General features: G+C 37.7%; 1 protein-coding gene across 2 annotated transcripts in view; it reads right to left on the reverse strand.

The window, feature by feature from the left end:
* CLK1 (CDC like kinase 1) overlaps positions 1-12,045 on the reverse strand; it is a 17,130-nt gene continuing 5,085 nt past the window's right edge. The window contains exons 1-13 of one of the 2 annotated variants that reach the window (XM_025912783.2): positions 8,209-8,342; positions 6,252-6,412; positions 5,725-5,953; positions 4,657-4,747; positions 4,197-4,263; positions 2,980-3,096; positions 2,727-2,893; positions 2,106-2,200; positions 1,880-2,009; positions 1,405-1,487; positions 839-918; positions 513-603; positions 1-381 (exon numbers count right to left, since the gene is read on the reverse strand). In XM_025912783.2, coding sequence (XP_025768568.1) covers positions 238-381; positions 513-603; positions 839-918; positions 1,405-1,487; positions 1,880-2,009; positions 2,106-2,200; positions 2,727-2,893; positions 2,980-3,096; positions 4,197-4,263; positions 4,657-4,747; positions 5,725-5,953; positions 6,252-6,412 — 1,455 coding nt within the window. In that variant the 5' untranslated portion in view covers positions 8,209-8,342 and the 3' untranslated portion in view covers positions 1-237. Of the gene's footprint in view, positions 382-512; positions 604-838; positions 919-1,404; positions 1,488-1,879; positions 2,010-2,105; positions 2,201-2,726; positions 2,894-2,979; positions 3,097-4,196; positions 4,264-4,656; positions 4,748-5,724; positions 5,954-6,251; positions 6,413-8,208; positions 8,343-12,045 lie in introns of those variants that run through there. The other variant, XM_086719244.1, reaches the window with a different exon arrangement.

Consider the following 12,045-nt stretch of genomic DNA (forward strand, 5'->3'; position numbering starts at 1 on the left):
TTTAAATTTCATAAGCGCAAAAAATTTATTCTGAATAAATCATTTTATACAGTAATTACTGGAAAAAATGTTCATTACTTTAGCTATTTACTTAACAATTCAAATTATCCAAGCAAAATAAACATGGCAATAAAAAAAAATGTAAGAAATTTACAAAAGCTATACAAAATAACTTATTTAAAAATTAGACTGATACAGTCTATAAAATCTCTTCAAGAGAGCTATACTGTTACAGATCTATGTATCTTTTCTCAGGGGGTGAAAGAAAGGATGCTTTAAGGCTTCTCTGAGAGTAATCCTTTTAGCTGGATCATACTGTAACATTTTCTCAATGAGGTCAAAGAGAAGTTCATGTTCAGCATCCTGAGAGAGCATAAATTCCTGAAAGAAAAAGAAATACAGTCAACAATCTTTTCTACTACCATTTATTACCGTTTTATTTTCTACCATAAAAAGAAGGGAAATTCAAGGTTTTGATCATTTAAGCCCAAGCTTAAATGGGCCAGGCTCACCTTCAGAGGTTTACAGCGCCTTGAAACATATCTGCCAGCAGAACTGTGTTCATCCCAGTCTAATCGATCATGATGGAAATATTTACGTTTCCTAAAAGTAAATACCCATTCATTTATAATGCTGACAATGAAAACTTAAAAACATCTAGCAAAAGTGATTGGTTTCATCACTTATGATGACTTTATTGATCAAAGATTAACACTTTTCTAGAGACTTGGAAGATTACTTAAGTGAAGATGCATTTGTCAAACTTCACCATTTCATAAAATTCTAACCAGAATATAAAACCAAGTGGTACGAAAGATGTACCTACTCTTAAACATACCTCGTTTTCTGTATCATATGTTTTGGTAAAGGTCCAAGAATTCTTTCCATCATTGCCAAATGCTCCTTACTATCATGTGTCTAAAATAACAAACAGAACTTGTTAAGCACATTGTGCACTTTGATCTCATTTAACACAGCTGCTACACTTCTAGTCCAGAGAGAGGTCACAAGGAAGGTGATTACTAAAAAAGGGCAAACTTTTAGCAAGTTACAGCTGATAACAAATATTAAGACACACAGAACAAGGTCACCAATGACTTCTCTAAATCAACAGCATAATTGTTTATAAATGCTTAAAAATGTTTTTAAATAAAATAATAAATTACAAAGGGAAATACAAATACCCAATAGCATCAGAGTCACAGGACTTTCATTTCTTTATACTCATCTACAGTTAAGCCTACAAGGAGAAAAAAAGCTACCTAAATGTGCATACTTTGCATTAAAGTGCTCATTCACATAAAATAAATAAATAAATGAATAAATAAAATAAATAAAGGGCTCATCCACACAAACAAGCACTTTTCTTGAGCAAAGCCATCGAAACAGATCACGGTCACTTACTGGAAATACTGTAAACCCAAGGTAGTATTCAATAAGAATACATCCTATACTCCAGACATCACACGGCTGGGACCATCCCAGGGCTGCAAAGCAAAGCAAACTGTCAGAAAAAGACTTCAATATTCCTTGAAGACCTAAAAAATGCCATAAAGATTAAGACTAGAATTCTGAGCTTCAATAAAGATATATATAGGGGCGCCTGGGTGGCGCAGTCGGTTAAGCGTCCGACTTCAGCCAGGTCACGATCTCGCGGTCCGTGAGTTCGAGCCCCGCGTCAGGCCCTGGGCTGATGGCTCGGAGCCTGGAGCCTGTTTCCGATTCTGTGTCTCCCTCTCTCTCTGCCCCTCCCCCGTTCATGCTCTGTCTCTCTGTCCCAAAAATAAATAAAAAAAAAACGTTGAAAAAAAAAAAATTAAAAAAAAAAAAAAAAAGATATATATAGAAGTTCCCAAACCATAATTAAGAAGTAACTTACCTAAAATAACTTCAGGTGCCCTATAATGCCTTGTAGATACCAATGTACTGTGATGTTCATCATCATATGTTGCACTTCCAAAGTCTACAACTTTAATATCTGGATTTATTAAGGTACGTTCATCACGTTTCTGAAAATCGTAATTCATGGGTTAAGGAGGCATAATACCTTGAGGCATAAAATATTCATTTTTAACTATGAAAATACTAATACACTGAAGACTTACCATTTTGGGATTATATGCCTCTGTGTAGTCAGACTGCACAAATAAGATGTTTTCAGGCTTTAAGTCTGTGTGAGTCAACTTATTACTGTGCAGAACTGAGAATGAAACAAACAACTGCTGTAATTGGAAAATCAAAAACCTAACCAAACTCAAAGCCCTACAACAAAAAACCTCTCTGATGCCTTTTGCACATGTCCAAAGTTGTCAACATCCAACAGCTGGCTAGAAAACCACCCACTACCTTCAGAGTTAGTCCACTGCCAGCTAACAGCTAACTACTCAAAAAGTAAATAAAGAAGTATCTTTCTCTTACAAAGCCAAGATTTATCATTCTTTAACCCAGTGGTTCCGGGTTAGTATTTTTAAGAATCAAGCTAAATTACAGTCTTCTCTATGACAATGTACTATTGTACGATAGACAATATACTACTTACTGAATGAAATGCAATGAACTGACCAGCAGCTGGTTACCAACATCTTCCTCATACCTACTCTTAGGCCAGGTTTTTAAGACCTATAGGTTAGATCCCATTTTTTATTTAAAAATCCCAATCAGTCTGGCACTAGATCAGTCTCAACAAACTCAAGATTCTCATTCTCAAAGATATGCCAAGTACTCACAATTCACGGACTTGCATATCTGATATGCCATCTTCCTGATATGATCCAGACGAAATGGTAGAAAACCATTTTCCTTAATGAAGTCATAAGTACTAAGTCCTAGTAGTTCAAATACAATGCAAATATGACCATGATGCTCAAACCACTCCAACATCTGGACACAGCGGCTATAAACATATGAAAAATAACTGAGTACAGCTTCTTACAATTCAAATCTACGTGACAGAATTTTCTGAATTGTTTTTATACTTACAATGTACTGCTGGGGTCTGTTGTATTCAAGTGTTCCAGAACTTGTATTTCTGAGCGAGCAGCTTCACAGTATCTATCCACATTTTTAACTATTTTTACTGCTACATGTCTACCTCCTCTGTTAGAAAAAGTCCAAGTAAAAAAAAAAAAAATGTTAAAGATGATGTCCTACTCCATTTTCCTATCACTCTTTTCAAACTGTGCGACTTCTACTTTGACCCACTGTATTTATCTTCTTACATCTGTGGTCTAACATTTGGTTTTATCAGATGTACTATGCGGAAGTACTCTCTTATAACTGAAACTCAATGTAAATAATGAGAATGATGCATGTTTTTTTCATCAAACCACCACTCACATGAATTTTTTGGTCCTTCTACTAAAATGTATGTTAACAGTTGTAATTTAATAAGAACATTGGGGATATGACCACTTCAGTTTGTATTCCAATTAAGACTCAAAACATGTACATATAACAGTTTCTCCTTATAGTACCTGGCAAATATTTTATCAAATTCTTCCTTTGTCTACGTTACCAGAAAACTTTAGAGATAGTAGGAACATAGTATGGAGCTCCAGCTCTCAAAACCTTACTAACCAAAAGTAGGAAGCCTTCTCTAGTCATTTGTTTAGAAAAACTCTGCCATTCAAAAGGGGGGAAAAATTCAAATAGAGGACAAAAAAGGTAAAAGGAGAGTTCTTACATTATCTCAAGAAATTTTAATTTGAAGAACACGAATAAACCAACATGTAATACCATTTTACAAGAGTATTCAACCTAATGGTGTAATCACAATGATAGCATCTAAAAATACAGATTCCTAGGTTAACTACTCTGATAATTGTTTCAACATGCCTTAGGTAAGCAAAATTCCAAATACCCCTAACATAAAACAAAGGCTTTGAAAAGTTCTGATTTATATCACTGATCTGGGGCAGGGGGGGATCAAAATTTCCCAGTGGGATAACAAAAGAATACTTTCTAAAACAATAAAACCTGCTCTCAACTTAAAATTAAAGGCTACGTACACTATTAATAGCTAATACTTAAAAAATGCAAAGTGCTAGTACCTTTTACTGGGAATTTCCCACATTACAGTAAAAAAAACAAATGAAAGGATATAATATATCTCATTCATGATCAGACCACAGTCTAAAGCTAAAAAAATTTTCTAATGCTGATGACCCCCCCAAATGCAATTACAGTAAGAAACTTACGCTTTATGATCAATGCACTCCACGACTTTTCCAAAAGCTCCTTCTCCTAAAGTATCAACAATTTCATCTAAAAGAGAGAAATAAAGCTCAGTCATACCAAGAAGTGGAAATAATTTACTTATCATAATAAATGCTATCAATGCACATTATTCTAGTTGATGCTACAAATTTCCTTATCACTAGACATTTTACTGGTCAACACTGTCAAAAAACATTTATAACTATTTTTAGGTCTAATTTCATTCTTAAGTTCATTTTATTAACTTGATTTACTGTTTTGAAGTTCTGCTTAACAAATATTAAATTTCTAAAGAAAGAAAAAACACAATCCCCACCCACCAAAAGAAATGGAAAACAAACAAAAAACAGAGAAAGAAAAAAAGATTTCCAAATCCCTGAAATGTTTATATAAAGATTATGTTATCTGAAAAGTTAATAAGTGTTGAAAAATATTCTATACATCTTGCACTTAGTACGTCTCCACTCTGACAGATCAGGTGACCCTCCTCATCATCCTCTACACTCCTGGTTCTTTTCCTTCGGTGACTCTTCTGGAAACGTCAAGTGGGCGGCACCAAGATCATCCAGCCAATCAATATACCCGAGTGAATTCAGGGCAGAATACGAAATTCATTCAGCGGGGAGATATTCAGGCATTCAGATACACGCCAGGCCACAAACGGTTGGCAGGAGCAATTTCAAATTCAGTCCCCAGAAATTCACAGGGCACATAGTTTATGTTAACAGGAGAAAAACATGGCAAGGAACAGATTTTCAGATAAGATACTCAAAGTGGCAAGGCAACAAAACATAATACAATTGTTTTTCTTAAAAAAAAAAAAAAATGCTTAGTTGTAGCATTCACTGAAACATAATTTTAAGTTTCTAGTGTTCTAATTTAATGTTGCAAAATTGTAGGATGTAATAGTTACTTGGTCAAAGTAGACTGTGGCCAAATTAAGACTTCCTATTAATCTAACAAATATTGAAGCAGTAAATAAAATTAAAGTCCTAATTTTGGGGAGAAAAAAAGATTTGGCATACAAGAATAACAGTATGTCATTTAAAATGTCATCTGAACTATCTTCAAATTAACCCATAACCCATAATGTTCCAATCTGTTAAGTGGTTTGCTTAATGAAAAAAGAATTAGAAAGCATGCTTTGCTAGAAAAAGGCATGCCTAAACCCTTAATCTTACAAAAATAAAATGCCTATTCTACTTTTGTGATAAACTTCAATTTATCAAAACAAATCAGATTTCTTGAAGTACCACAAAACTAAGTTAATCACCTCCACTGTTTCACTGGAATGACAATTAATTGCTAACTAGTAATAAAATGTTACTCTATTACTTAATATGTATTGTATTCAGGAGTTTCCTATGCAATGCACAAACACAGAAAGAATCCTGCAAGTTAAATTGAGATGACTTCTTTTTAAACACAACTTTCTCAAATAATCAAATTCAAGTTTTCCTGTCCCAAGGGGGAAATAAACTTTACAGAATGTTTTAAAAGAGCTCATACCCCATGTGAACGATGGTGTGAAGTACTATGGTGAATCCTATGTTTGCTTTTATAACTACTTCTTCCACTTCTACCAGAAGACTTGCTACTATGGTTCTGGTATCTGCTTTCATGGTCTCTATGGCGATGTCCAGGTTCACATCCTTGACTGTAGTCATTTCTGTATTCATCAATGTAGCGTCGACTATGATAATCTTTCTCATTTATGGACCTGTTTTCCACATAATGGCTAAAAACAAAAAATATTTTTAATGATTTATGCTAATATTAGATATCCTCAAACTGACAGTACTCTTAATACCTTTTGGTGGGCTTTCCCCACCAAAAAAACCCAAAAAAATCCCATGCAATTTTAGAAACGTTATAAGCCATCATTGGAAACAGAAACAAATGGTATTCATGGCTACTTATTTAAGTGATGCTGTAATTTTAATCATGAAAATATACCCCCTCCACCGTCTTACTGAGGTATTACTGACATACAACATTTTGATGCAATATATATTCATATATATTATCATTCTTACCTATCAGATGTTTTAGAGTGATTATATTTGCAGTGCTTATTCTCCCGGGCACTGCTATGTGATCTCTTCTTTCTTTTATGACTGCTGCTGCTTCTCCATTTTCCACAGTCCCAATCTTTTTCCTCCCAATCAGGGCAATAAGTTCTCTTCGAGTGTCTCATCTACATAAAAGAGAAGTTTTAAGTAGTATCCCACCTGTCAGCACTCAACACTTCAATTAATAAAACTCTTCTTTGCTAATTCATTCTAGCTGTGATTTTTAAACTGTTTTTATTTTTGTTTCTTTAAATATTTATTTTTAAGTAATATCTCAACACCCAACACGGGATGGAACTCACAATGTAGAGATCAAGCGTCGCATGTTCCACCGACTGACCCAGCCAGGTGTCCCTAAATCGTTTTTATTTGTATATTTATTTTTTAATGTATGTTTGTTTTTGAAAGAGAGGGAGAGTGTGAGCTGGGAAGGGGGGGAGGGAGTGGCGGCAGAGGATGTGAAGCAGGCTCTGTGCTGATAGCAGAGAGCCCGATGTGAGTTCAAACTCAAAAACCATGAGATTCTGACCCAGACGGAAGTCATACGCTTAACTGACTGAGTCACCCAGGTGCCCCTAAATTGTTCTTTTAAATCGAAGTTCAAAATTCTTTGTCAGCCAATCTAAAATCACCGATAAATCCGATGAGAGCATTGCGCGAAAATGTGGAGTCCAAACTATTAACAATATTCTGCATTATCCATGTTATGCTAAGATTTATTGAAAGTGTGTAGGAAAAGAAAAAAACGGGGAGAGGGCTGGAAAGTCCAATTCATCAACTTGGTAAAAACCTTACCCCTTTCCTGTCAGTAGCATAACTTACTATAGGTCCACATATGTAACTCTCCCCCATTTAAACGTGTATCGGAAACTAGCCTCCCAACTCAAATGCAATCCGAAACGTTCTTTGCGACACTCATTATTGTGTATTTCTGTAAAGGAGATAAATCGCCAAGGCCTTTTACTATACACAAATCAATGGTGGCATTAGAAAACCACAAAATACCATCTTCGATGACCATTCCCCCCGCATGTATATATATAACAAAACCTAGCTTATCTTAAAAGCAATCTTACATAATCAACTTAGAGGAGGGCAGCACCTTCCTTCCAGAAATGTTTCGAAGAAGAATCCCTAACAACTTGGAAAAAAAACACACACACACAGAAATGACTTTTCATTGTCCACTATCGTTCTTACCAGTACTAACTGCTGGGGCTCCACCACGTCTCTGCACACAACTCCGAGTCAAAATATTCTAAAGGATGCTCTCAACATGTTGGGGGATCGAGGGCGCAAAAACTCCAACGCATAAGATGTCTGATAGCCTGACCGCTCTCACACCTCCTTCAAATATATCTTATTATTTCTCCTTTTCCTAAACCCTATTTTTGTTAACGCCACCGAGGGCAAAGACACTCGTGATTTTCACTTTATTAAATCTTTTAAGACTCGAGTAGACCTTAGGTGATGTCTCCTCGTATCAGCTCAATGCGTTTTTCTCTCCGTTTGCTAGGAACACAGTTCCTCACAGGAGGCTGACATGCACATTTCAAGAGACAAGTAAACACCACCCACAGCAGGAAGCTTCGCCTCCTCCGCCCCGCCGCCATCTTACAGTTCCGCCGAGGTGGCCAGGGCCGCCGACGACAAAATGGCGCCTACGGGCGTCCGGCCAAGCCCTCCCAGCTCAGCCAAGTCACTACGCCTCGCCAGTGTCCGGGGAGTCGCGGTTCAAGGAGAAACTCGCGGCAACAGTCTCGGCAGAGAAGACAAGCGGGCCGCCTCCGTGCGACCCAAGAGGGTGAAAGAGGAGGGGAGGGGGAAGGGTCGTCGTACTAGAGGTTGTATGCACCACAGGGCGCTCTCCGGGCACAGAAAAAGGGTCTTGACACCTAGCCCGCTTCTTCCTGAGTCTTACCTTCCTGGCCAGAGCGTCCAAGCCGAAGAAGACAAAAGCTTGCAACGCGACGACAGAATAAGCCCAGCTGGCTACCACGAGCTCCAACAACAAAATGGAGCTGACAACCGCAGCGTCTGGACTCTCCTCGAAAATATTGGTGACGCTGCGAGCGCGTCCCCGCCGCGGGGCGGGGCGGGGCGGCGCGGGCGCGTCACTAGAACGCAGGGATAGAAGGAGACTAACGTAGGAGCCGTGTGCGCAGGCGCCGGGTGGGGAGCTCAGCGACAGAAGGTGGAGGTGGGGGAGTTGCGGACGGCGGCTCTGTCGGCCATGTTTTCCACTGTCTAGGTCTTAGGAAGTAACGTAAGTACTGTGGAAAAGTCTCGTCCATGCTCTTTAAAAATATTTGGGAACGCTGGATACAAGAAGAAGTGAGGCAAGCATGATACAAAATATCCTGCGCCCTGAATGCAACCACTAAACAATCTTAAAAAAAAAAAAAAAAAAGAAAAGCACCACTTCTATCATGTAGCCCTAAATTATTGTCTGGATTTCAGCATTTGCTAAGGTTCTGAGACCTATTTTAAACTAGTTAAGGCTTTAGTGGCTGGGACTCACACACACTGAAATTGGATTGGAAGAATTTTCAAGATTTTGAAAGTTTAAACGAGTGAACATTTTGGAGACAGGAAGTGGATACCCTACACAGTTAAAACATTTTGGCATTAAGCCGGTCCTTTTCAGTGTTAAGGCCAGATGAACTGTAAAAAAAGGAAATGGAAGGTCGTGAGGGAAAAGCGCCAGGAAACAACCTCTGAACAACAAAATCTTCAAACTACACTTCAGTGTACCAAAATAATTGCCAATCCTGACCTCGCACCCTTCCTCCCCTTTTGTTTCTTGAACAAAATGCTTGCTTAGTCATTCCAAACTTAGTGGAAAATGTATAAAATCAAACATTAACGATTAAGCTAATTTTACTGCTCACACTTGCACAGGAGAGCAACGTATATTGCCCAGCCCTATGCAGATGCACAATTATGGATAAAAAGTGATGAGGAATACATATTTCCAAAGTATCTGTGGTAGTTTGCATTTCTTAAACCCCTTTTCTTAATGGATTTGAAGATGCTTTAAAACCATTAATACTTAAATCTTTACATTGGGGCCAAGATCACCAAATACAAGGTAAATATTTCAGAGGGAGAAATCACAATAAATTGTGAAATTTGTAGCTGTTCAGGATACAGTTAGCACACTTAAATGTTAAACAAACCTAGGGAATCCTGGTCTTTGGAGGATGATAGCTAATCATAGTGGGCTAGTTATTGTGCCAAGCACTGTACATACATTTTCACTTAATCCTAACAACCTGCAAGATAGGCATCAACTATATTCTATTACAGATAAAAGTTGCAGTGCATGTGCAGAGAGCAATTTAGAATCCGTACAGTAAGATTATAAGGGTGAAAGAAAATGAACATTGAAAAAATCTTATGTATACTACCAAAATTAGTTTCTAAAATGTGTTTTTTTCAAAATGGTTTTAAATTTAGCAAACCCTCTCACACCTAGCCAGTTACTAATGTGAGATTTACCCAAAGTTACATTTATGAAATGAACTATTTTGTGTGTTAGTGCTTATGATTGTTTGGGGCATGCTATGCCCCTCCCCCCCCCCCATAATCTCTACTACCTCAGATTGTGACTGTATTTGTAGATAGGGCCTTTACCCAAGTACTTAAGGTTAAAATGAGGTCATTAGGATGGGCCCTAATCCAATATGACTGACGTCTTTATAAAGAGATTATGACATAATTACCCACTGAGGAGGATCTTGTGAATATAGAAGATGGTCATCCACAAGCCAAAGTGAGAGACCTTTGTGTAAATAACCCTGCCCATGCCTTGACCTCCTAACTGCTAGTCTCTATAACAGAATTTTAAGCTACACAGTTTCTGGTACTTTGTTATGGCAACCCTAACAAATTAATACAGTGCAAAGATTTTAAAATGGTATTTTGGTGAGGGGCACCTGGGTGGCGCAGTCAGTTGAGCATCTGACTCCTGATTTCGGCTCAGGTCATAGGATCAAGCCCCAAGCTGGGCTCGAGCTGAGCTTGGAGCTTGTTTGAGATTCTCTCTCTCCCTTGGCCCCTCTCTCCCACTCAGTCTCTTGTCTCATAAAAAAATAAATGGTATTTTGGTGGAACCTTGTAACTTTATTCCCTAATTAGTGAAGTTGAACATTTTTCTCTTGTGACTTGCCCATTCATACCTCATTGCTTTTTTGAATGTACAGTTCTTTTAAGCTTTTTAATTGCAATAAAGTTTTTGATTTTCATATAATTAAACCTGTTTCATCTTTACCTTTGTCATGTTTGTGAACTGAGAAATTCCTCTTTGGAGGTGTTTCTCCCCACCCCCGCCACCCCGGAAACTTATCCATCTGGAATTTTGGTACATCATGTGAGGCAAAATTCTTTTGCTATTTTTCTGCATATAATTTACTGGTTATCCTAACACAATTTATGGAGTAACTCTTTAATGATTTTGGATATTGCTTTAATTATATATTAAACTCCTGTGTATACACTACACTCTTATACTCTACTCTCTAAAATACTATTCTAGCTATATTCCCCACACCATTTTATTTATTATTACTATTCTAATGTTTATTTTTGAGGGAGAGCAAGTGGGGGAGGGGCAGAGAGGGAGACAGAGGATCTGAAGTGGGCTCCGTGCTACAGCAGAGACTGATGGTGCTTGAACTCAGGAACTGAATGATGGTGACCTGAAATGAATTCGGACAATTGACTGAGCCACCCAGGCGCCCCTCCCCCACACCATTTTGATGTTTGCAGCTAGTAACATTTTCATTGTAATTTGTTTTTTAAAATTTCCATTATCAATTATTCTGGATGTGCTTTACAGTTATTATGTTGAGTTCCCATCTCTACCTCTACCACAATTGGTACAAATTGAATTGAAAAGAACCATCAGTTTTCTTTTAAATTCAATAGTGAAATGGTAACTAATCAACTTTTCTAAACTGATTAAAAGTTGAATCCTATGTATTAAAATTTATCTATTCGGCCGCCTGGGTGGCTAGTTAGTTAAGCATCCAAATCTTCATTTTGGCTCAGGTCATAATCTTATAGTTTGTGAGATCAAGGCGGGCGTTGGGCTCCAAGCTAACAGTGTGGAGCCCGCTTAGGATTCTCTCTCTCCTCTCTCTCTCTGCCCCTCCCCTCACTTGTGGGGCGAAGCATTCTCTCAAAATAAACATTTAAAAAATTAAAAAATAATAAAGACATTATAAGAATGAGATCTAAGAACCAAATACCCACCATATTGGTACTTAAAAAAAAAAAAGGACAGTTTAGAATAAAAATTGAGGGAATACCAGTCAATACAAAAACATTTTGACAGTAAAAGCCTCTTAAGAGTGAGGACAAAAAAATTCAATGACATTCAGTTGGAGAAGAAAAATATCAGGTATAAGAAATGTCAAACCAAATTCTGGCCCAAAAGAGGCTTTAATATTAATTCTTGAAACCTAAATGATTAAAATAAAAGGGTGACTCAAAATGTGAGGGCATTAGGGGTACCTGGCTGGCTCAGCAGCTACAGCATGTGACTTTTAAAATTTTTTTTTAATGTTTATTTTTGAGAGAGAGAGAGCATGAACAGGGAAGGGGGAGAGAGAGAGAGGGAGACACAGAATCTGAAGCAGGCTCCATGCTTTGAGCTGTCAGCACAGAGACCTATGCGGGGCTCGAACTTACGAACTGTGAGATCATGACTTGAGCCGAAGTCAGACACTTAACTGACTGAGCCACCCAGGTGCCC

Source organism: Puma concolor, chromosome C1 (genome assembly GCF_028749965.1).
Source record: "Puma concolor isolate L17-30 chromosome C1, mPumCon1.1.hap2, whole genome shotgun sequence".
Classification (NCBI taxonomy): Eukaryota; Metazoa; Chordata; class Mammalia; order Carnivora; family Felidae; genus Puma; species Puma concolor.